This window comes from Patella vulgata, chromosome 5 (assembly GCF_932274485.2).
Source record: "Patella vulgata chromosome 5, xgPatVulg1.2, whole genome shotgun sequence".
In the NCBI taxonomy this organism is placed as follows: Eukaryota; Metazoa; Mollusca; class Gastropoda; family Patellidae; genus Patella; species Patella vulgata.
In genome coordinates this window covers 28788316-28816213 of record NC_065883.2, presented here as the reverse complement: position 1 = coordinate 28816213, position 27898 = coordinate 28788316, and the positions used below count along the sequence as shown (strand labels likewise).

Below are 27898 nucleotides of genomic sequence, written 5' to 3'. Positions count from 1 at the left end.
CTACAACTGATCATAAATAAAAGATATTTCGATCTTTGATGTAAAAAATATTGTCTTTGCACGATTCGGTAAATTCCGTATATGACGTCACATGCCACGTCGCAGCGAAAGTTTAAAATAGAATGCCCCAGCCCACTCGTGTAAACCACGCCCCTCTCTTATAAACAATAACATGCTTCATATATTTTTTCCGTCAGATAAGATTTGCCTGGCTAATTAAATTACTAATATGGATTTGTAAGATTACCTTTTGGAGTAGCACTTTATGTTCATACATTGATTTGTATTATGGGTTAAAAAAAGATGAGGTAGAGCGTTTAAGAATTTTGTAAACCAGACGCCAAACCGCCAGCCACTATCACTGATCAGTATCACAACATCAAACTCCAAAGAAGAAAGTACATTTATTATTTAAAATAATCAAAGAGGACCAGTTTGAACCAATTTCATAATATGCAAGAGACACAAGATTGTCAGCTTAAAGGCTCAATACCACTCTTGTTGTAACTGAATAATATGTCCCAATACCACTCTTGTTGTAACTGAATAATATGTCCCAATTTTTATTCTGGTCAACAAATTGTACTATTTTACAATATTCCAATTAATTGATGATACAAATTTCATCTTAACACACCTAATTCAAAAAATTGGAAAAATTCAACTAAATGATTTGAAAAGCCTGACGTAAAGCTTTTCAAATGTCACTTGGATTTTAAAATATTTTTGAACCCTCTGGACAAGTAAAATAGGATTTAATGGATAATTTACACAACAGGTAGGACACCAACACATCTAGTACTTAGAATAAGGCTATTTTTTATTTTCTGGAGCTGTCAAGCCAACAAGAGTGTTATTGTCCCTTTAACAGTATTTCGATACAGTTGCAGTTCATTGAATGAGTAAAGCTAAAGGTCCGATCAGCATTCATCTCTGAAAGGCTCATATATTTATTTATAATCCCTCTTTGATTATCTGTCATTTATTAGGGCATTTATAACCCTATTTATTTCAATGCTGTCCATGAAAGGGGTTTTATTGCCTAAAGCTTAAGGTGTAACAAATTTAATCGCAATGTCCTAGAGGCTATTATCCACTCAGCCAAACAATCAGCTTGGATGCTTATCATGGCCATTTGCATTTATGTATAATCAAAATTCATTAAAATAAATTTAGTGCATGATAAAAATTGATGAATTAATTATTTTGAGCAACATACAATGAAACTGGGAATGGGTCCGAAGTGTTTTGAAATATTACAGGAAAGAAATCAATTTGATCTGAACTTAAGAAAGTATAAGTATGAAGTTCTGATCATTGGGTAACATATGGACTATATTTATTCAGAGAAGTTTGATTTATTGTTGATCTTAAATATAACCCTAGACTGGCCTCAAGTGTATGGAAGTATCAGTTTTTTTCATAATACTGTACTAATTTGATTGGTTTTTGGCCTTTTTTTCACAGATTCTACCGATTGAGCAGAAACTGAGCAGAAACCCTTGTTCGAATTTAAAATAATGAGTCACCTTTATTATATAAAACGTGTAATATGATGATGAATTTACAATCGAAAGCATATAAATTTGCATCTTTGTCTCATGGTCATAACACTATGCATTGGTAATTGGGTGATGACTTTAGCTTCTAGATAGTAGAACCATGGACCGTATCTTGGTAGAACGTTCACAAGAGTATTTCAAAATGATCAAAGGTTTTAACTCCGGCAGTAATTATCGGATATCCTTAAAAATCAATAGGCTTCTTCGTCTCATGACCTTAAACACTGTATGAATTTAAAGTCAAGATTATTTCTTATGCATAAAAAATTTATGATGACTTCTCATTTGACTTCATAGACCGCCTATATTTCATCATGCTGACATAGTTTAAAATCACCACAAGATTATTCGACAGTGACACGAATATTGTCACGCATCAAACAATATGTCAAATAGTCTACATCTACAATAACAAATGACAAACGATCATGATCAATTTTAACAATATTTTATTTTGAGAAGTTTGACATTAAAATGCGTAAAATGATTTTCTTAATTAGTGTATAGATCAAGTCACTCTTAACACCATATTTTTTTTACATACATATGTCTACATATATAGTGAATTCTTTACAGCATGTAATATATACACTGTATATATAAAATATCATTTCTTTTACATACATGATGGTGCCCACTGCTTACATATTCATCGTTTTAGTTATTTAAAATCAAAATTTTCCACTATCTTTTCTTAAATAGATTTAGAACAAAGTTCTTCATAATTCTTCCAGTTAGTCAACTTTTTGCATATTTTGATTTTTTAAATTTTGTTATGAAAATATGACTTTTAAATTAGAAGCTAACATGGATAGTCCGAGCAAGTAGGACACCTAGAAGAACATATTAACTAAATAGTCAATCTCAAAAGCTCAAAGGTTTTTGGACTACAGTAATACAATTCTTCTTAATAACATACACCTGCCAGCAGCATAGTACTCAAACCAGTTATGGGCGAAAGAACTAAAGATTTCCCAAATGATAGGATCGCAATGGAAGATTTTATGTGCTAACTAAGGCGATACTCGATTAAACGTTCCTGAACTAAATTCTCTCCATCCCAAAAATAGCGACAATTGACTGAAAAGGTGGATTTCGGGCTACAACGCATGAGCTGACTGCATAAGAAAATATCTCAACCAACCATAACTACTGGTTGTGTTTAATAATGTCACGATTCTACTGACACCACCTCTATTGTCGGGACTGACAGAGCTGTGATGGGACTTAATTCCACTTCACTCGATTGTAATTCTGTCAATTTGTGATGTTCTGGACTGACAATCGAGCATCCCCAAGATTTTGTAACAATGGGGAATAACTCTGGAAGTTATCATAGAAAATCATTAAAAATCAATATGCTTCTTCCTTTCAATAGGAGAGACAACCAATATAAATATCACAACGATAGCTTAACAAGACAATGGTGAGGATGATATCCCCTGTCTCAATCGCAAAATAAATAAATGACATTCCTATATTGCTTTCACATTTATAAACGTTGAGAAATCAAATTACTGATCACTCTGCTTAACTCGAGCAGACAATGCTCAATATTGAGTGAAAACAATCTCACTCAATAACGGTTATTGAGCCTCAAAGCAGTAACAAATCGAATGGCTTATCTCTGTTTAGCCTACCGATAAGCAGAAAATGCTCATCATCCCAACTCAAGTCACCTAATTAACATCTACAACAAGTTTGCAAACCTGTGTTTCAAAATGATAGACAACACATATCAATTTCTTAAAAGATTATTGTAGCCTCTATTGCACCAACAAGGAATCTGACTGACGGACAGGATGACAAACAGACGTGGGGTGATGGCAATATACAGCCAAATTTGAAATGTGGGCATATAAAAATAGTAAAACATGTAATATGAATCTTCTATGCATCAGCATTATATTTAAATCACTTTTTAGTATTCACCAATTCATAATCACTTATTAGACTGTACTTTCCTCAGAATGTAGAGTCCTGTTAAATAAAATTCATGATATTTTCAATTTTAACAGCATTTGAACAAGGACAAATAATGAATTTACATAAAACATATAACAATGAGTAATAATAGTTTTATATAATTGTTAACAAAACCACTCAAATGCTATTTAAAACATAGAGTGGCTATTTTTAATGTACAATTAACACAAAATGAATTGACTCAACATCAATGATGAATTCTGCTGCATAATTATTCTTTTTTTTTTACTATGATAAGTATATATATAATTCTTTTTTATCTTCAAAATTTATACATCTACATACATACATAATCACACAACACATGTATATATCTTTGATATTTTGAACAAATTATTCCGACAATTATTTTTTATCTTTTCTATAAACCCTAACAATACATTCAATCTCACATGCATACAAACAGAATGAGAAGTACCATATCCTAATCTCAAGCTAACAAGGTAATTACATTCCCAGACGAAAAGTTAAATCCTATTAAGTAATAACTACATCAATTATAAAATTTTGAGCTTGTTGACTGCACCATTCATACTTTAAGGGAGAGAGAGAGAGAGAAATGGGGTTTATGTCCTCTGGACACAAACTAGGTCATTTCAGGATTATGGTTCAATTTTATTTCAATAAATTGCTTGCGCGTTTTGGTCTTCAGCAGTGAGAGGAAAACGGAGGACTCCAGATATAACCCACAAGGTTGGACAGACGATCCTACTCTTGTCACGAACAGGTGGGGAATCCATACTTCAAAGAGCAGTTAGGGGGTAACATAATCACCAGGCAGACAAGAGCTTAACAAAACCATTACAAAATTGTACTTTAGTACTAAACAATTAAGAGTGGTGCATATAGCACACCTTATGTAAGATGGACAGACAGGAGTGATGACAACAAAATTGTGGGCGTATAAAAAACTAAATGCATGGCAGCGTAACACCTTATGATAACTTTTTATTGTTAGGGCTATATACTGCAATATATTGTGATATGTATATCATTGCAATATATAAGAAATGCCATTTTTAGGAGAAACAAGCCAAGAGTAAAGCTGATGTCCCCAGCCGAAAACCAATAAATAGATGACACATATTGATTAATTTCACATTTATCTTTTTCAAAAGTATTAAGCAATCAAACTGATTATCTATACTTATCTTAGTCTAAGCATAAAATGTGCACAATCAAAATCAGTCAAGGTATTGAAGTACCTTGTAGTGAAACTAAACACTAAAATTCATCACTCTCCATCAGTTACAATCAATTATCTTGTCCCAAAGCATCAACCAATGAAATTTTAGCTCTGCTTAGCTTTAGCAGGATATTTTAATCATTGAACTCAGTCAAGACATTCACCTACATGTAATGAACATTAACATCAAGTTAAAACATTCTTCCTTGTTCTAAAGTCTTGACCAATCAAACTGTTTATCACTACTTCGCCTAAGCAGAAAATTCTCATTATCGAACTTAGCCATGGTATTGAAATAAATTATCTATAATCAGAGTTTCATCGCTCGCACCCAATTATCATGTTCCTTCAAAAGTCTCAACCAATCAAATTGCTTATCTAGGCTTAGCCTTAGTGGAAAATAAGACACCTACACCAAGTTTGAACATTCTACCTCAATTAGAAGGAGAATTATTGTGTTCCAAAGTCTCGACCAATCAAATTGCTTATCAACCTGCTTACACTGAGCCGAAAATGCTTATTATCGAAATTAGTCAAGGTATTGATGTGACAAAACTATACACCAAGTTTCATCACTCCCACTTAATTAGAACCAAAGTTATCGTGTCCCAAAGCATCAACCAATCAAATTGCTTATCTCTGCTTACCCTAAGCAGAAAATGTTCATCTTCAAACTCCATCAAGACCATCACCTAATAAATACCAAGTTTGAACATTTTAACACAATTAGAAGGAGAGTTATTTTGTCTCAAAAAGTGTGACAGACAGACATACCCATATTAATAGTCCCCTGCTTTCTTCAAAAGGCAGGGGACAACAATAGAGTTAATTGACTTATAAAAGACGGTTACAAGCTAAAGTATCAAAAATATTTTGAACATAAAATAAAGCATCTCTAATGATGATTGATGGATTACTAGTCAACACTGATATTTTAAAATGTATAACTCTATTACGTACAAATACATCGAACTTCAAACCATATAAATCAGACGTTGGATGTGGCAAGGGGGAGGGGGGATTAATGGATGGAATTTCGAAATATGAAGAGAATTAATTTGGCTGATATTACACTAACAAGTATCTAAATGAAGATATTTAAATGAAGCTACCAGGATTGTAACAGGAACTTCAAAATATCCACCCATAACATCAGAGTTAAAGTCTCTTCACTGATTGCCTGTCGAACCCTGGATTCAGTATAAAGTTATGTCATTCATGTATCAATGTCAAAATGATCTCACTCCCTTATATTCGTCTGAACTTCTGACATACTATAAACCTAAACGTAGTCTAAGCTCGCATAACAAAAATATACTTGCTGTTCCTAAAACAAAACTAAAATAATTTGGTGATAAAAATGTCAGTGCTGTTGCACCTTGCCTTTGCAATCAGTTGCCAGTAAAGATTAAAGAATCCTAAACTATAACAATTTTTAAGTCACAACTAACATCTCATTTGTTTGCACTCTATTGTTTTTTTTTTTAATTGACGAGAGGCTCCTTAAAAGTAGTGGTTTGAGAATGCATAAATGGATGGATTATTAAGCGCACCATACATATACATTATTATTATAAGTTATTAGTAAAGGATGAAATCAACCCATCACAGTCACAATAAACAAGGCATCTAACCAATAATCTCGGTATCTGGGTCTACACAATTAGTCAGTAATATGATAAGCATAAATGCAGAACAGGAAAAAAGTTGGTTTGGGCTTTTCCGCTAAAAATGGCTTCCTTCTTGCCAAAGAAAATTGTAAAACCAATTTGTTTAGAATATAATGTTTCACATGGAAACGAGCAGCACAACATGCAGTTAAGATTTTATCCTCAACAGAAATACTACTATAGTCTATAAATTTTGCACAGGATTTTCTTCTTTCTATAATATACTTATATTTTCTTTTTAGACAATACATAATTCTCTGCTTTTTTTCTGTCCTTGATAAGATTGTAAGAGTTTCTCTTTTCTTCGTTGAAAAACTTGTCTTTTCTTTCAACTTTAGTTGATTTTGATGTAAAGAGAAGATATAAAAACTTCTGTTTCTGAATCCCAACAACATTGTGTTCCTTTTCACTTTCTCAATTATTAAAAACAAAATTATTTTAACAAACAATATTCGCTTCGTGGTCTTCTTTAATTTCTCGACTTGCCTCCACACAAAGAAGTTTAAAATTTCTATATGATATATCGTGGATAAAGGAATGTCATTCGAAAGAAGAGGATAATTTTACCATGTTTAAGGATGAGTAATAATATTGTCTCAGCATATAACACTTCATTCAATCAGTTTTAATAAAATTCTGTATTTATTATTTTCATCATCTGAAAAAATAAAAACAAATTGAAATAATTTTGCATCATGAAATAGTAATGCCCCCGTCAGACCGGGGTGGCATCCTTACTGCGCTGCTGCGACCGTAGCGTGAACAGAAAATGCACAAGGTTGCCGGCAAACGTGAACACAACACGCGAAAATGTCCCAAAAAATTACAAACTTGAAAAAAAGTCGTATTCTCATAGCTTTCCAGTTTAGATCACAGAACCTTGGTGTTTGTTTTGAACATGCTCAACTTACACACCGTGTCTCGGCGATCATTGGCGACCATGGAGACCACAGCACGATAACTGGCATATCCACCACGCTTATGGCGATCTTAACGCACTCTAAAACCATTTTCCATCGCTGTAGCAGCGAAGTAAGGACGCCACCCCGGTCTGACGGGGGTATAAAGAACAATAAAGAGTGGTATGGGGTTTAATGCCATATCTCTTTGTTAGTCATTTTATTTTCTAGGTTACAGGCCTAGGAATAGATTTTAGCCAGGAAGGAAAGGAATAAAGCGAATTGTCTTGTCAACCTAATACTTTGGTCAAGTCCATCGTTTCTTATATTTAATGTGGTCATGAATGCAATGCTATAGAAGAGAATATTGCCTGGACAATGGCATTTTGGCATAAAATTCTTCAAATTCCAGGGTTCATATGACTTCTACATGGGAGGACCTTGGTTTTCCGTCCCATCCAAATGATTAGGCAACACTTTCCTTGTCAGCCAGACAGGTGCTACAGGCTTGAACAATCATAATGGTTCTTCAGAGCCCACACCAGGATACGAATCTGCGACATTCTAGTTGAGAGTCCTGTAAATAAATTGCTAGACTACCATGGTACTTTTCAAATTGAACTGTCAAGGATGGTGCACATCAAGGTGTCCCTGTTAGCATACCATCCTAACAACTAGGCACACATTCCTTTAATAAGTTGGGATAAGGCTTGAAAAACCCTAAAGCTAGTTGAGAACAATAATTATAAACCTTTATAAACCTGTAACAGTAAATCTCATTGCTCTTTGGGGTATATTCTATGCCCGGAATAACTTGCGTTCTGAAAGTCGGGGGCGGCTTTGGATATATACAGGGAAATTTGGGGTTATTCTTCTGAAAGTTTTTCTTTAAACCTGTAACAGGTTATTCTTCCAGGGTAGGTTTTTTTTCCATAAGAAAACATGATATAAGGTTTTTCTTGCAGTAATTCTGGGATATTCTCATCTTGCGTACATGTAAACATAGACGGTTTATAAGCAAGATAAAGTCCTCGACTTCGGTTATGCTGGGGAAGAAAGATTTCAGAAAAAACCCTTGACAGAAAAACCTCGGCCTACCGGCCTCGGTTATTCTTTTTCTCTGGTTATCTTCTTCAGTTTTTCTTTCCCCAGCATAACCTCAGTCTTGCACTTTATCCTACACATAACGGTAAATCTCTTGGATCTTTGGGATATATTCTATGCCCGAATAACTTGCGGTCTGAATGTTGTTTGGGTGGGAGGGGGGTGAATATATATAAGTGAATTTGGGGTTATTCTTCTGAAAGTTTTTCTATAAACCTGTAAATGGTTATTCTTCTAGGGTAGGTTTTTTTTCCGTAAGAAAACATGATATAAGGTTTTTCTTACTGGAATTCTGGGATATTCTCATTTTATGTACATGTAAACATAGACGGTTTATAAGCAAGATAAGGTTCTCGACTTCAGAAAAAAACATCGGGTTATTTTCCTCAGTCGTTCTTTCCCCAGCATAACCTCAGTCTTGTGCTTTATCCTACACAGAATCCAGCCTTGAAAGTACATCATTCTTCTGAGGCTACAAATCTCAAGCTTGATAATTAAATTAAATTTGATGGCAATGTCACACTCATAAACTGAGATATGTTTAAGCATGAGACCCTTTCTTTAAATCACTTATCTGTCCAGTGTTCAATAAAATAACTAGGAAATGCCAAATCTATACTTTATTATGACCTAACTATTGAAATCTTGGACTGGATTTCTTAAAGTGAATGCAAATAACATGAAAAATAAGACGCATACCTTTCATTCCTTCGACTGCAAACCTGGACTGATCCTGTACATGCTGCATATTCTGTACTACCTAAAGTTAAATAATACATCATTGTTGTACTATCAACATAGAGTAAGTTTTTATTTTTATTTCATTAATAATACATGACAGAACTATAATTTCATAAAATCTAGAAAATTTAAAACTTTTTGTGTTTAAAACCCGGGAATTGATTGTCTTCATATTTAGGGTATAAAACGATTATATTTAATGTCGACTTACACTGATATCGGTAACAACTAAATTCAAAATATAGTAAGCAGCAAAAGAAACGTCAGGTTGGTATGTTACTCTGAATAGACGCATTGCATAAAACTTACCAAATGTTTTTATTGTATATTTGTGACCACATCTCCAACTTTACCTGAGCAATAAGGCTCCTTCCCAAACACAGAATTGAACCCAGGAAATGTTCTCAAAAACGCAACCTGACTTCTGAGATGGTAATGTGTTCTCCATGATTTTCATGTAACTCATGCTGCACATGCTGTTCACCGGGACCAGCCCTATAAAATACACCCCCATTCCTGGTTGAATCATTCACACTACAACGTCAGCAGCATGCCCCGACTCACGACAGCTCAGATGAACGAGGCACATTGCCCCAGCAGTTGCCAATCACTTCCAGGTCAATGTTCGGACCATCTGCAGGCTTCAGCAACGCTTTCAGGCCACCAACACCAGGGACAAGCACCCCCGAACTGTCAGACCAATGGTTATCACAAGGTGACAAGACCGCCATGTTGTGCGACAGCACGTACAGAATCCCTTCGCAAAGGCATCTGAGACAGCACGTCAGGCGGTTGGAACACATGAAAAACCTATCAGTACAGATACAGTGCGCCAACATCTCACTAGAGAGACCATCCATTGCCGTAGACTTTATCATGGACCAATCCTCACCCCTCGCCATCGACGTGAACGCCTGCAGTCTACCCAACAAACCAGAACTGGCAACACAGGCAATCGAAGAACTGTTTTGTTCACAGATGAGAGTCGGTATTGCGTATCAACTGCAGATGGCAGGACCAGAATGTAGCGTCGACGTGGCCAGCGTTATTCTGACCAAGGTGTCATGGAACGACACTCGTTGGGAGGTCCAAGCATAATGGTTTGGGGTGGAATCGCCCTGAACAAGAGAGTAGGTCCTGTGGTGTTCCAGGTGCCAATGGTGTTCATCAATCGTCTGGTTCACTCCATGTACAGACACTGCGCTGCTGTTATTGACACTCGCGGTGGACACACCAGATACTGATGTGTAGACTGTGTACAGACTTTAAACCTTCTTGTAATGTCTTGGAACTGTGATGAATTAATCAATAATGTGTCAACATGCTGTTCACAAAAAATTGCTTTGATCCATTTAGTAAGTCGTTTTCTAGAATGATTTGATTAAAGTGCCTCTCTGATTTTGAAATCGTACTAAGGTTTTTTTCGCTGTTTAGTATACTTATTCAATCCTGATCCTTACCTCATCTGTAACAAGTATATGTATTCCTGATGGACCTTGTGTGTAAATATCACCTATATGATGTGTCTGTATACCAAATAACAATGCTAACTTCTGGGCTAATTCTATTACCGTCATGAGTTCCAAATATATAGCATGATACACTACAATAAAATTACAATAACATTCAATAATTTAAAAAAACGAAAACCATTCTGTTGTCAATAGTCTTGGCTACTTTTGGTCGACTGAGTAGCTGTCCACATAAAATAATTTCTTTTTTATAGTGCCCTTTTGTTTGAGTTAATGTATTAGAAATGAAATGGGGTTTAACGTCCTACTGCTCCAACTAGGCTAATGAAGATGGGCATTAACTAGCCATTTTTGGGCCCGGGAAATGTGTCTCATCTAGACCGTGTGCATCACGTGTATTAAACCGGGATAATTTATCAAAATTAGGTTAAATTAATTTAAGTTTCCAAATTTAAAATGTCTTGAATTAAAAATTTAAGTATATCAAAGAACAAATTTGAAAGAAAAGATTTATATATTAAATTGTAATCATGATCCATCAACAATAATATACATACCTGATTCTGATTCTTGACAGACATATATAGTTAACCTTGGCCGTACAGACCTGCAACAAATACAGAAATAATCAAAATTAGGCACACATTTCTGTTCTGCGAGATAGCTCCTTTGTTTTTCATTTCTAGTGAAGGCTGTATCATTATAGTTCCGGGACAGTACAGCACAGTAGAGGCTTACAGTGGGCTTCGGATCCGTTCCCTTGATTTGATATATACGGCTGTTGTTTATTGCTTGTAATGTCTGTGTAATTTGTTTGTCTTATTGTCCACAGGTTTGTCTGATGAGTTTTGTTTGTGTGCAGTGAAGTCCTCCTGTACTTACTACTGAGTTAAAACCTCACCATTATAGAATCTACATGGCAAACAAAAGTGAGAAGATCCAGTGACACCATGGGGGAAAAAACCTGGACTCTGAATTACAGATCAATTGTATCTCATGGGGAGAAGCAAAGAAAGTAGATTTGGACTGTGAAGATCCTAAGGACTAGAGAAAAAGATGCCAGAAGGTTCATAAATATCTTAAAGGTCATCAACATATACTATGTACAGTAATACTGAGCTAGTAAATTTTTGTATTTGACCACATGATCTAGATTTTTCATTTCATAAGATTAACCAGACTGCATCTGCTTTTCAACCCATCTGTTCAAACCACAACAACACAGGTTCCTAAAAGCAGCAAGATTTAGTTTTCTTACCGAGACTGTAAAGCATTATTTAATCGGATACCATCTGCCAATCCACAAATCTGTATTAAATCATCCCTTGTTAGTCGTAATAAATCAGCACCTTCAATACATATATAATTATTTTTTCTAATTTGAATACAAAGTAAAAACTACCATTTGTTCACACATAATGAATAATATTACTGTAAATGATCAATTTCTATATTTTTTAAATGTGGTTTTAATCGTTGAGAACATTAAGTAATATACAGATAAAGCAGAAGGACGTTAGTCTGAGTGTTGTCTCAATGATTTGCTTGCGAGCATTACCGGTAAATAACATAAAATACAGACACTATATATCCTGCACATGCATTTCAATGACATCGTAATGCCAGTCCAATTTTCATCTAGCATGCAATAATTTCCGATTGTCACTTTGCCTGTACCATTATTTAAAATAATGGTATGCCAATATCAAAATTTCAATATTGAATATGGTCAGCAATCGGAAGGATATGGCATTTCTCATGTTTTATGCATCTGATTTTTGCCTTAAAACAAAATTCTTCTTAAAATAATTAAAACTAAATTTCTATGTTACCTGAAAAGTTTTGAAAAACTCGAACATAATGTGAAAATCTATTTAAATGTAACCATTGTGTGACCTCAACTGCAGATGCTTCTCCTAATAATGGCTGGAAAATAACCATGGCTTTAATTTTGTATGACATGTAGGACATGTAACATATTTAATATGCATGGCATGTTGGTGACACATATTTCATTCATCCATACTTTGCTGGTTTCATCCATGAAAATTTTCAATCTGAACTACTCCCTTAGCAAGATCGATCATTTGCTCAATCTTGCTAGTTTTGTAGGTGATTTCTTTAAACCAGTATTACCAATGTGAAATAGAATGGAGTTTAACATATCATCAACTCAATATTGGTCATTTCGAGACTAACATATGGTAATTTTCACTTCAATGGCTATATTGCTCAGATAGCAGAGTTTCTACTCTATATCAAATTCCAACTGCCCTGAGTTCTTTTATGAGGACGTCAATGTCTACACAAATGTAACTCGGTCCCACCCAAACAAGGTATTTTTTAATTGTTAGCCCTGTAGATACCAACCCATGTTAAGTGAGAAACTGGTTTGAAAAATCTTTTAGGTTTTTATCAGTCCAGGACGCAATTCAAATCCTGGACATTCTAGTCGAGAGACCAGTAACAAGGTTTTTTTTTACTCTATTCTATCACATAAATTTTCTACTTCTACTACTGGTAAAAGCAATAGTATTATAATATTTATTTAACAATAAAATGCAACATACCATAGTAACTACATTAGTAGAGGTATCAACGTTATTCGAAGAGATGTGAATGGGTGTGGATGATGTGTGAACAGGAGTTGATGATCCAGATAAACTCTGACTTAATGACGCTATTGGAGTTGGAGGTGGGCTGAAAAAATATTAACAAAGAAAATTTTCAGGATATTCTCAATTATGTGAATTTTCACATAGATTTAACTGGGTCATTGCAAGACAAACATGGTTCAATTTCATTTCAACAATTCGCCTGAGCAATTATATTTTATTGAAATGTATGTAAGCTTGACCTAACAATGATTTAAATTTACATGCTTCTCATAGAAATCTGTTTGAAGGGTTTGCCACCTCTTTTCGAGTCTTTTGTGTTTAAGCAGTACAGTAAAATCTGTATTAAGCAGCCACTCAAGGGAATTTTCATGACTGGCCGCCTAACGGGAGTGACCGCTTAATAAAATCTGAGTGTTTGTTAGTGCTGACATCAAGTAAATTTTACACTTGGATGCACTGGGAGCAAACATCAATACTTGCATCAGTTAATTTGGCCGTCGCTGAAACTTGCTTGGGATGAAAATTATTTGACACAAATCTCTGATATATCTTCTGTAAACCTGTCATTTTGTACCAACATTGATACTACTGTCAACCACTGTAATGTATTCGACATTATTTATTCATTTTTGTGAAGAAAATCCATGAATTAATTTTATTTTATCAAAAAGCACATGTCCAAAAAAACATTGCTAAATTTGTCATCGATTTTTAGGGGGTGTAACTCTGTATGTAATATAATAGGGAGTGCTAAAACTTCTGTTTAGCAACAAAGTGGCAATAGAAAATAGATACTAAATGATCGCGACAAAACTCGGCTTTGCTAGTACTATTAGTTTATTCAATCGGTATCTAATAATGTTTCAATACGTGTGAAAACAATGATCAGGGTTTGTCATTTAATAAAACAAAAGATTAATTAACGGGCAATCCTGGGTTTATTGTTATTTTCACAGTTCGTTTTACCTGATCGGTGGGGGAATAGATAATTAACTATTAATCACGGGATTAGCGGAGGTTCTACGAAGTACGACAAGATAGTATCATTCAACAATGGCCGTTGAATAAGCGCTATTTTGCTAAATTTATTAACAAAATAGTGACCATTGGCCATTGATTAAAGAGATGAAACAATAGAATTTCTACGGGGGGAATTTATCCTGACTGCTTACAACGAGATGTCGCTGAATAGGAGTGGCTGCTTTTGCAGATTCTACTGTATATAAGTATTGCAATAATAGCAATATCTTGTGAATTTTTATATTGATATCGCAATAATGAAAATTTCAAATATCATCCAGTCCTACTAATAATACACAAAGAATTATTTGTTAGCCATTTTCCGCAGCCTGACATGTTGTCCCCAGAGTTTTGTCTGCGATATGTGTGCTACTGTGAGCCAATCTATCACCAACATACCATCTGGGTATTTAAATATATTTCCAATAGTTTGTGTAAACCCCTGATGGCTGCCACTATATTTGTATAAAAAAAATCTCATCGCTGATAAAGAATCAATGTGATGTGCATTGTTTGTTTTGCACGCCTGATTCTCATGACAGGATAACAGGCTAGCGTGAAGAAATAATCCTTGATGTGCACAGGCCTGTACTTAATTTGAATCACTTATTATGGACAATTGTTACTGATACTATTTTAAATTTCATCTGAAATTATCTTATGCGACTTCAATCTGATTAAAACACAGATCCTATTTCGTTTTTTATAGTTCAAAATTTCGTTTTACTTGTCTTTACTACGCTAGGATCTGGCTAAGTGAGGGATAAGCCAATGAAACAGTCTGTTATGGCGACTGAACGACTTCTTAGTGTGGCATGCACGGATCTGTGGGTAAACAAATTGAAACGCCAACGCTGATTGATTAATCAATGTCTGACGTCATAGGGTCAAAAGCCCTAACACAACCTTATAGTACAACTTGTCAGATCTTCATGTAGTGTAGGCCATCGAAAGTATTCAAAAAACGAAACGAAATATAGATCTGTATTTTAATCAGACTGATGCGCCTGGGCACCAATCTCAAGACATATTGGGCTGCTGATTTAACCATAAGTATGTTAGACAACATTTGCAAGGTTAAGTTAAAAATTCATTAGTTAAGCCATACCAATATTGTAATTCCAAAGCAGAAATCATTTCTTATACCTATTTTTTATATGTCTCCAGTCTTGATTACTCGTTCCACCTCGATGCTCACTAAAACTATCTGATTGTTCTGGTGATTTTAAACCTAATGAATTAACTTGTGATGTGAGTGATATTTCTGCAGGATTCTATAAAATAAAAAAAATATAAATACCGTAAAATATTAATGCATGCAATATTACCAGTCTTATTAATTCAAATTTACCAATGATTTTCTTACAAGATGATTCTGGTGAATACACTTCTGAGAGCAGGGTTCAATTTTTACATTATTTACATTATATGTTTGCTTTAAATCTATATTTGAAACAATTTTTAAAAATATTGTCCAAATTTTATCTACAGCCAATAAAAAGTTAATCCAGACACCTCATCCATCTTGGTGAAAGTAGCGGTCAAGTGTAAAAATTTACCACAGAACAGTTTGTGTTCATCCTTACTGAACTAAAACGTTTTACATCTGGGTAATAAGAGATCGTGACAACATTGTCTAGTTCCAAATAAAAGTGAAGACAAAACAGATTTTCTGAGATACCGTTTAAACTACATGAACGAAAATACAGCTTGAGGAGCGACATTACAAGCATGTACAATAATAGTCATTTGAGAACTCTGTAATTAAATTCCATAAATATATGTACTGGTACTTTGTGTTCAGGACCTCTTACATCAGAGAAACATTATTGATAAGATTGATTAGTGATCAGAGGAGAGGTGTGATTCTTTAGTGATAACCAAGTCTACTGGTTTCCCCTAATAATCAAAGATCACTATGCCTAAAATATACTGTAAGTGGTTACTCAAATGACACATTCCAAGTTGGGAGAACGGCAAGCAATAATTACCTCTGTTAAAACTGTACATTCATATGATGGCTGATATTTTTCCTACAAGAAAAGAACAAATAAAATTTAAAAATCTATAACCGTGTCTATATACATCCTGGTTATCAAACTAAACAATCATCAAAACAACGACAAGAGAGAGAGAGAGAAATGGGGTTTAACATCCACTCGACACAAACTAGGTCATTTCGGGACAAAAATATGGTTTAATTTTATTTCAATAATTCGCTTGCGCATAGGGGTCTTTAGCAGTGGGAGGAAACCGAAGGACCCGGAGAAAACCCACGAGGTTGGACAGGCGACCCTACTCCTTGTCACGTACAACCGGGGATTCGAAACCATGCCAGTTGACTCAATGACAGACTTTATGATACAGCGCGCGCACGCTAACCATTCAGCCATCCACCCCCCCCACCCACAACGACAAGAAAGATGAATGATATGCAATGTCTATTATCTTGCAAAACCATATAAAACTGTTAAATTAATTTGTAATTTGAATAATTAAAAACATGGTGTTATAAATTAAATAGTCAGTACTAAACAGTGCCTCTAAAAATTGTGTTTTGCTTCCTTACCTTTTCTGAATCTGATCTCTTTTCCATTTTTTCCCTATCTGTTTTATGCTTTCTGTCTGCCCCTTTTGGCTGCAAAGAAAGGTGCATAAATAAGAATAAGAGAAATAATGTTTATGTGTACATGTTGATAAAAGAAATGATACGGGGTGTAACGTCCTACTGGGCTAATGAAGATTACAGGTAACAAGAGTCCTTGTCAGCCAGTGTGCACTTTACACCTTCAGTAAATGATTAAGGGGTGAGGCTACCCAAAAATTGCTTTTTGAAATTCTAAAGCTAGTGAATTGAAGATGGCAGAAGTAGTTAGGAAATGTAATAAACAAGGGAAAACTAACATTAAAAATAAAGAAAAAAAAGTTGTTGCCAGGGTTACACATTTTCGGGGAAAAAGTATGAAAAATGTAATTTCACCATATCTCTGGCACTAATAAAGCTAAATGTCTGATTTTTGAAGTGTTTATTATTTAATGATAACCCTAAAACCAGACAGAGTTTTTCTCTATAATTTTTTATAGTTTCTTGGAAAATGGTGTTTAAAACATTTGCCTCACCACAATATTTTGAAATATTAAAGGTAATTCAAATTGCTTTCTGTCTGATTCTGTGGTACGAGATTAGTTTATATATCCTGCAAATTTGGCGAAGATATCTTAAATATTTACAGAGATATAGTGTACCTACGTTTTTCATAATTTTCCCCCCCAAAATGAGTTACCCTGGCAACAACTTTTTTTAATGCTAGTTTTCCCTTGTTTATTACATTTCCTAACTACTTGTACTATTTTCAATTCATTAGCTTAAACATTTCAGAATAGAAATTTTTGGATAGCCTCCCCCCTTAATAACATTGGCACTATGTAAACCCCACCAAAATCTCGAAAGCTGACCTAGTATTTTAGTACTGTTTTGGCTATATAAAGTTTTAAAATAAAATGGGTTTCAATGTCCCAGTGTTCTGCTTCAACCGAGCTAATGAAGATGGCCATACAGTGCGCTACAGCCTACTCTTATATCAAATTCCAACTGCCAAGGGTTCTTTTACTCCCTTGTCAGATCCTGCACCACTGACATGGGGTAACCATGCTTGAAAATCCTGATGAACTTTCTCGGTCAACACAGAGATTGAACATTAGCGACGTCTTACTAATTGAGCCACAGCAGCTCCTATAAGGTTTTGTGTATGGAGTAAAGACAGGTTTCCGAGGAAATAAAACATAAACCTACATCATGTAAGCCGTCACCACCAAGAAGGTGATCTTTGTGAAAATGACAAGAAAAGTCTTTATACTGTATAACTATAATATCATAATTCAATATTCTTCTTCACCTCACTAATATATATATCAATATATCAATTTTCAAAAGATTGCAACATAAATGTAGTCTGCAGAATGTTAGCAAGAAACTGTCAATGTTAAAAAAATGGGGGATGGAATAAGAAAGAACTAAACAACTCACCTTAAAAACTTTTACTTGACAAGAAGCAGAATGAAGAAGTTTTTCTTCAGCATCTCCCTGTGAATATGTATCAACCTGAACACGGAAAGGAACGCCTTTTTCACCACCATGCTTTTTAGCGGTAAATTCTGTACTGATACAATGAACACGTATATAAACACCAGTCTCTTTCGTAGGATCCCATATAAACTCTGTTTCATTTAATTTGATTGGATCCAAGTTTACATCAATTAATCCATAAGATAAAGGGATATCTGAAATAATATATGAAATATTATATATTAACTGTTAAAATGTATATATTATTTATATACTGAGATGTAATGAAAACACACAACTGATTTGACTGGAAGTGCTGGTGAGACATAATGCCGTTTAAATGTGATTTTTGGCATGATTGTAGACTGCACATTTACTGACACAAGAAAATCAACAACAACCCATGTGGGCCATAACAAATTTCCTTTACAGTTTAATGTAGACACAAGGGTAAAAAATGAAATGTCTGGCAATGAAATAGTGTTCAACATCCTACTTTTGTGCACCATCCGGGCTAATGAAGATGGTCACTTAAAGCAGCCACACTAGCCATGCAAATAGTATCCTTCTCCATTCTTGTTACAATGCTGTGTCCAGTGGCTCTGCTACTCATATTAATGATGTTCCTATGTTTAGCCGACAACAATTTGAAATTCCTCACCTATATCTATAATTCTTTCTCCCTGTCGATTCTGTTTCCACGATTCTATCTGTTGTTTCTCCATGTATTGTAAACGTCTTTCATGAAAGTTTATTCGAACCACACTCTGTAACGTAACAAATTAATTATAGCATTTTCAAGATTTACGTTAAGTTACAGTTTCCCATCTTTTGAGCCTCTATTTTGTCAGAAAGTATATTTGTTTTGTAACCAAGACAATTCAAATTACAGATCCAAATTCACTAATTTCATATTAATTCTGTTCATGTTTTTCATACCATATTCATGTCTGACATACTGCATTCGGGTCATGTCAAATTTTCAAATACTGGTGATGAAATTGTTGGTACTGGAATGTAATACATGGTCTGCAAATTGTAGTCAATTATGGGAGAGTGTATATGAGACTGCTTATAAGTAGTTTATGGCCAGGTTTATAACTATTTGGAATACAATTGTCTGATTTAAAGGTTATGCTTTCTGATAAAACATTGGTGTGAAAGAAAGTTGGTTAGATTACAATACAGTGTGAAAATCCCAAAAAAATAAATATCCTCACATAGTGTGGAAATATGCCCACTTAGCAGCTTTGTCTCAAAAAAAAAGAAAGATTGTAGTCTCTAATAAGTTCACAAGCTTTTTGGAAATGGGGACATAATTATGGAAAAGAAAGGGTGCAGAACTCTGTATATCGTAAGGGTTTGTCCTCTCATGATATCAATGCTTCACAACAAATTTGAAAACAATCCTTTTCGGAAAAGGGAGCATAACTTCAGGAAAGAATATTGTTGATTATCAAATAGAATTTGGCCTCAAATGACCACTACGCTTCAGACCAAATTTGGACAAAATTGGTTTAAATTGAGAGCCTCTATGGTATTTAACATTTTATTCAAATGATTTTGTATTCCCCTCTTTCTATATTTATTTGGGCATATAACAAAATTCATATTGTCTGATGCACAACAATAAATTAAACTTAGAGTAATCATAACATGGCATACAACAGGTGAGGTCAAAAGCCGTGTTAGAGTAAGTATTGGAGAAAGAATTTTGGACGTAATGTACACAACATATATAAATTTTAAAAAGATTATATGGTCTTTGTTGTCTGTAGACAACAGGGGCGACGACAATATACAACCATTACAAGTAAGTTTTAAGACCTTGTTTCACCAGAATCATATAATTACCACTTATAAAGTACTGACATATAAATATAAAAAACTCTTTTACTGACACACTAATTTTTGTTCTGCCCTCACCCAATGTATCCCGACAGGCTCCCACAATTTTGTACAATGAACATTCATAGTAGCCAGCTAGATTTATCATAAACGTGTTAGTTGCATAGAGGTCAGCCAGTAAAGCATTCAATTCAAGGCATTACAATATAAAATTAAGATAGGTTGCCATTCAATGAAACATACACCCACAGCAGCTAAGTTGTCTGAGCAGTATATAAAGCAAAATCTTCGTTTCACTAATTTAAAAAATGCATATAATTACAAAGTTTTGAAATCCAATAGTTTTTGTCATTTCACCAGTTTAAATAATGCATATAATTTTAATACAGACCAGATGGTAACTTCAAAAGATGAATAACAAAATACACACCAAATGGCATAGAAGTGCCATCTCACCTAGCATTTTTAGCGAAAAAAAAAAGAATAGGTTTTTTTAGTTCTACACAAGAAAAAGAACTGGACATACGGACACACTGGTAGAGAAACACACAGCTGTTTGTGTGTATAAAGTGTTTCAGAATACTGAATAGTTTTGGAGATCTGCCCAGCCCGAGATTAGACCGTATCTTATTTGATTGATAAAAACAGCAAAATATGAAAATGTCCAAAAAGTCTAAATAGTAAAAGGCATCACTACAGTACTTTGATGTTGTGTGTAGAATGGTTCTGGAGTTCTGCTCCGGAAAGGATACCCATATTAGACTATGCAGAAAAACAAAAAAAAAATGAAAATTGTTCAAAAGACAAAATAGTAATGGACTACTGAGTGTACAGAGTTCCGTGATAAAAAAGGAACAGTTCAGCTTTGGAAACAAAAAGTGACATACAAACGGATGTACAAAACAAGTATGATAACTATATCCTTGTGCATTATATGCAGGGGCCATGAAAAGTTAATATCTATCACATAATTTCTTCACACATGACAAGTACACTCAATACAGTCCTTAAGTATGCTATTAATACTTTGTTTCTTTATACTTTCATTTGTTTTTATGTTTTCACTTTATCATACCATAGTAAGGATTACAACCTCTGTACAATGGTGTGTTTTACATGGGGATCGTAATTTTCTTGGCTGCTATTGTAAGTCGTTAATCAGGAAAAGTTCAATACGAACAAAACTAGTCACGGCAAGTTCACACTTATCTGATTAAAATTAATTCAGCTATTAATGTTTAAGTATCCAACACCCCAAAATGTTTTTCAATTTTTTCAAATACAACCTTAATCCGGTTGATTGGCTGGTGACGTCACAGGGACTACATATAGTATATACATTATCTATACAATATATATATATCACTGTCTGTACAATATATCACTATCTATGCATACCACCAGTTGACAAGTGTTTATTGACGGTCCAATTTAAATTGCCTTTGATTAAATAGGCTACGTGGCAAATGAAGATGACCATAGCAATTAGCGCATTGACCGGTAATTTGGATAACCCTGTAATACTTGATATCCCAAACTCTTCTCTGTAAGTACAGAAATACAAATGGTGCTAGTCACTTGTCAATATATTCATTATTCGCTATATATAATAGTCTGGAGGCTCTGTGGAGGGGGGGGGGGGGCCATCAAATGGGCACAAAACCAGATCTAACTTTTCTAGAGTAAAATTTTGCGTAGAATACGATGCCGAGTGGTAATCAGTCCGCCGCTGTGGCCTTTTCGAGACAATCAGGGTCAAAGGTCATTTACAAATCGTGTTTCAATCATGTTTGACTTTTATGATACATTTTGCATGACCACATCTTTTTACTCTTTTACTCGGGGAAAGTAAAACCACAATAATCTTCGGACGGAAATGTATCTCGAGTCATTTGGACTGCACACAATGGTAGAGGAACTCTTATCAAAAAGTCACTTTAAAACACAGTTTTAAAATCGCTGTCGTGAGAAGAGAGGGAGGGACATTATAAAACAAATTCTAAATTGGATCTTAAAGATACATTATGTAAGATTTAGATAAAGAACTAGCCATTCTTGCTATAATAGTTTGAAAGTAGATGATGTAAAATGAATAATTTGAAAATTTCATTCAAATTACTCTATTGCAAGCGAAGATATTAGCCTTTGAAGGTTTGACAGACGTGTGCAATAATTTCAACCACCGTACTGGTTGATCGAAGCTAAGTCTCGGTCCTCCATATTTCATTAAATCCAAGTATCGCTGAACCATTCTAATCTATTAAATATCAGAGAAATCTGATGCCATCGAGAGTTGATTAAGGCCTGGATCAGTTAATTATTGTCTAATTAATACTTTAGAAAACATTTCAGGCCTAAAGAAAGACCTGCAATAGGCAGATTTAGCTCTTGCATAATGCATGTTTAAATTAAAATATATTACAAAACAAATTATTCCGTATTCAATTGTTTTATTTAATTAGGGGATTAAGGAATCAGTCAGGTATTAATGAATATAAACGCAGGCTGTATATAGGTAATTAAGGAATAAACTTTCCGATTATGCAGTCGGTCACTGTGGCGTCACTGGTGTCTAAGGTGATTAAGGGTGTTTTCTGTTTTCGATAATTGACAAAAGTTGTTTTTACGGGAAGCATCTTTTTGCGACTTTGAGTGAATATAACTGAATCAATTTTAATCAGATTGGTGGGAACTTGCCGTAAAATGGATATAGTAACTATTGGCTATACGTACCGAAACATTTTCCCACCCATATTATGTGCCCTTAAGCAGTCAAAGTAAAGTAGTGAATACCACTGTTAAGTTGGCAGGCAGGCAGAGGAAGCAAGAAGAGAAAGCCCACGCTAAGCAGGCAGGTAACCCTTCTTGACAACTATATCATTATCTCAAAGAAATACTATGGGACAACATGGATTTCAATCTATAAATATGTACATAGATCACTTGAAATAAATAAAATATACCTTTAACAGTTTGCCCTGAGAATTTGTTAAATCTCCAAGCTTTTTAAGTTTTATTTCATAAGACTGTCCTGAAAAAAATAAAACAAAGATGTCAATTAGATGTAATAGATGTAAAGTGTAAACTTATGTATATCAAATTTTTTGTGGTCTGACAACTAAAATTGTTCCCCTTAAATACAGTGGCATGCACATGTATTCATTTTGAAATGAAATGAAATGGGGTTTTAACGTCCTACTGTTCTGCTCCGACTCAGCTAATGAAGATGGGCATACACCATACAGTGTGCTATGAGGGAACTTTTGCCCAGGCAGCAGAACTATGGCCTACTCTTATATCGAATTCCAACTTCCAAGGGATCTTTTATGTGCATGCCAATATATACAAGGGAGTGTCCATTTTGAACTACAGTCAAAACTGAATGATATATTTCACACAGGCAACTGAATAACACTTCTAGAATATCAAGGGACATATCACTGCGTTAGATTAATATGAATCACAATTGGTTGGATTTTTTTACATCCTTTGAGTATGTTGACTTAGACATCTTCATCAGCAATTCCAGTTTTAAATTGTATTTTTTCAACAATACAAACTTTTAATAGCTCTTCAAACTTTCATTGCTACACAGATATTCGAAACACTGTTCTTAATCGGCTGTTTATTGTCAGCTTTAGCCGATTGATGTTTAATCTAGCCGATTGGTAAAAAAACAATGATTATTCATAACAGGTTCAGTAAGCTGCCATTGTAAAAATAGCAATAGTAGAAAAATGGTAATATTTTAGATTGAATGATGAATTCATGAAACACAAACATTTCAATGTATAGACAAAGACAGCAATCTATTGAGGAATATTACTTCAAACCGGTACGTGAATTAAATATGGAAAATCTTCAAAAGGTGCACCTTTTATCGTTATTTTTATGGCAATCACATACATTAGAATACAACATCCTCCATAACAAATTACCAAGAATTATTTTTGTTGAAGTCTGGTTATATTAAAGGGAATGGAAGTTTATATAATCTCGCGACCTCATTTGACCCAATTCTGCCTGGTTCGTTTCAAAATGAATTAAGAACACTGATTCGAAACAGGATCAAAAATGATCAGAGAATATCACAATCATATCCTATAACTCACCTTGGTTAAGGTATGTCAATGTTTCTTCATTCATTTTAACAGCTGGAGAAGTCGCAGCTCCAAGAATATATTGAAACCTAAAAATATATGAGCGAATACAATAAAAGAGCATAATGGTCATTGGGTTGTTGAAATTTGTGTAACTTTATATAAGTGCATTTAATCATGAATTAGGATTAGGAATTATTACTAATTAGGTAAAAATTGCTGTTTTTAAGACATTTTAGAGTTAAGTCAACAGATTATTGAATCCAAGTATAACAAAAATTTTGGCCTGTCCAACCTTGTGGGTTTTCTCCGGGTCCTCCGGTTTCCTTCCACTGCTAAAGACCCCTACGTGCAAGCGAATTATTGAAATAAAATTGAACCATGTGTTAGCCCCGAAATGACCTAGTTTGTGTGAGTGGACGTTAAACTCCATTTCTCTCTCTCTCTATAACATAATTTTAACTGAATCAAGTCAGATTACATTGGAAAGAACACGTTCAGTACAAAGACGGATTAACTTCTTTCTCTATTAAATTATTTACCCATTTTCTATATTTTCTTGCTTAAAAACTGGAAGAGCAAGCAGTGCTTCACTGAAAATAAAAGAAATTCAAGTTTATACAAATCAGCCATAATCTATCACTTTTAAACTGGATTTCTTCTTCCTTGTTTCAGTCCCTGGAAACAATTTAATAACTACTTTGTTTATAATCCATTAGCTAGAGGCCAGTCTTATTATTTTTTTGATTTATTCACTAAATAATAAAACTCAAAGAGCTATAATACTCCGTACTAGAGCTATAAAAACCTCTATTTAAACTACAATAAGTTGAATCGCTAATAGGAATATCAGTCCAAAAATGGTTGAATTCCAAATAGTATTTACAAAGATATGGTGAATTGAAAATTTCATTGATCATTTATTGTTAAACTATGAGTTTATTTGAGAAACACATATTTGTCATTTTTCGATTTCTGATTTAGAACTCCTAACTATAATAGGCTATATTGGTCTATTCGCTTTACCTCATGTTGTAACTAGATGTCCCTAATTCTGTCCCTAAGCCGGATAGAGATCCATCAAAATCAGCTGCCAGTCCTCCATCAATATCCCACGATGACAAACTATGTGAGCTATGGGATATCTTCGTCCTCTTCCCGGCACCAGATCCAGTGTCGTCTGTGTTCCATAAGGTAAGATGAGTGGTTAAACTAAAATAATTTAAAAATACAGACATATTTCAAAAGAAAAAAAGCTATGGTCATACAAAAAAAATATTCTATTAAGCCTACCTCCTTTTAACAAATGAAATATGAACGAATTTTCAGGATTACATGTCATTTCAGTCCCGCGTCATTTCGGACTTACGACATTTCGGACTCAAAAAAATGTGGCCTCAACATTTCGGACTCGGACAGGGAATAAGTTGAAAGGAAAGGTTGAACACAACTGTCATCGTTTCCCCTAAAAGTAATTTATTTTTTTTAAAAAAAGAATAATATGCTGTAGAATTTATTTCAAAATATTTACTGGAGATCCACTGTTTTTACAAGCCCCTAGAATTCTTTAACGATAATCCGGAAGCTACACGTTGACATGCATTCCTTGACAAGCTTGGCATAGATAGCAGTACTAATCGATAAATTAGTGTGTACAAAGAAAACTCTTTTTGGAAAATATTAACCGATAATCCCTATGTTATTATATTATGCCCAAAGAAACCTTACAGTTCTTTAGTGGACGAGGAAAAATGTGAGGCGTCAATCAGCGATAATGGCGGCCATGTGTTGATTCGATTATTCCGACTCACGTAAAAGACATTTAGGCTTTCACAATTATAAAAACATTAGCAGTATTACTAAATATACACAAATTTTCAACAATATTGTATTGTCAAGTTCAATACTCGCCGATGAAATAAAACTAAATAGAACAAGCAGTTTAAAATCAGTGTTATCTTTTTATTAGTGGTTTCAAGAATCGCTGATCAATTAAATAAAACAAAACAACTATCGGACTCAAATAAAAAAAAAATAAAAAAACAGCTGTAATAAATATATCACACAATTGTTCAACAGTCTTTGAATTATTCATCCGAGTCCGAAATGTCGCCCGACCGAGTCGAAAAGTCGTTAAGTAAAGTCCGAACCATCGTCAAACGGAGTCCCAAAGTCTGTCTGTGTTGAGTCCGAAATGACGCGGGACCAAAATGACGTGCTTCCGTTTTCAGTTCGCTAACGTAATCAATTCTTTTTTAATTTTTATTTTTTTAAATAAAAACAGTTCATGTAACCCTCTTTAAATGACACAGCAAACTAGAATATATTTTGTATATATGTCCTAATTGCACCAATTTACAAATATCGACCCATTTCTGTAATAAATAAATAATACTACATGTATTAACCATATAAATATACAAAGAGTCAAGTTCATGTTTGTAGTCAACTGAGCAGTTTATGGTTAATGAATTTTAATTATGGGAAGTAATTTTGTATATTTCCACAATATACACAATTATAACTCTTCTTAAGCTTATTTATTAATCCCACCATTTTGTTATTAAACAACAAGCAATGATCACTCAGATGAGGGACACTTTATAGTTTATATATCAAATATCTGCTTAATTTAAAGGAAAATGAAATGGGGTTTAACGTCCTACTGTTCTGCTCCTAAACTGGGCTAATAAAGACGGGCATACGTCATACAGTGTGCTATGAGGGAAATTTTGCCCGGGCAGCGGCACTATCGCCTACTCTTATATCGAATTCCAACTGCCAAGGGATCTTTTACGTGCATTCCAATGTATACACGGGACCTCGGTTTTTCGTGTCATCCGAAGGACTAGACAGCTGTCCTTGTCAGGCCCTCCGTCCTAATTTAAAGGGACAATAACACTCTTGCTGGCTTGACAGCTCCAGAAAGTAAATAATAGCCTTATTCTAAGTACTAGATGTTTAAGTGTCCTACCTGTTGTGTAAATTATCCATTACATCCTATTTTACTTGTCCAGAGGGTTCGAAAATATTTTTAAATCCAAGTCACATTTAAAAAGGTTTACGTTAGGCTTTTCAAATCATTTAGTTGAATTTTTCCAATTTTTTAAAATAGGTGTGTTAAGATGAAATTTGTATCACCAATTAATTGGAATATTGTAAAATAGTACAATTTGTTGACCAGAGACATATTATTCAGTTACAACAAGAGTGGTATTTATGATCCTACCAAATATAAACCTATGGATATTTTCTAAAGTATAAAGAAGATCAATAGGGATAAAACCTATCATGTCTAATCTATCTATTGTCAAAATGTCTCCTGTTCCTGACACGACCTATAATATGCGATAATTTAGCCCAACCCAGCTGAGCTTGCAAAAAATAACAACATTTTGGAACTGTTGTTTACAAACAAAGTCTCCATTATCACGAATTTGCATTGACAAACACGTTTTCTAGAACACAAAATAAAGGTAATCATATTCTTGTTAAATTCCATACCCTTCCTGCTGTTGCAACATGGAAATAGAATGAGTTCTTCGCCGTTGAATTGAAAATAACTTGTCAATTTTTATCAGCTATGGCGGTTGAACGATTTAGCTACCATAAATCTCAACAGATGT

At 34.2% G+C, this 27898-nt stretch overlaps 1 protein-coding gene across 1 annotated transcript; it reads right to left on the bottom strand.

The window, feature by feature from the left end:
* Positions 1–1994: 1994 nt before the first annotated feature.
* Positions 1995–27887, bottom strand: LOC126821860 (transcription factor CP2). Its single transcript, XM_050550410.1, has 17 exons — positions 27777–27887; positions 25299–25484; positions 24815–24865; positions 24285–24361; positions 23136–23203; positions 18986–19091; positions 18286–18539; positions 16828–16896; positions 16250–16291; positions 15405–15532; positions 13191–13320; positions 12453–12546; positions 11879–11969; positions 11178–11227; positions 10609–10751; positions 9107–9167; positions 1995–7062 (listed from the first exon to the last, which is right to left on the bottom strand). Exons 1-17 carry the CDS (start codon positions 27794–27796, stop codon positions 7016–7018), a joined length of 1617 nt encoding a protein of 538 aa, XP_050406367.1. The 5' UTR covers positions 27797–27887; the 3' UTR covers positions 1995–7015.
* Positions 27888–27898: the final 11 nt, after the last annotated feature.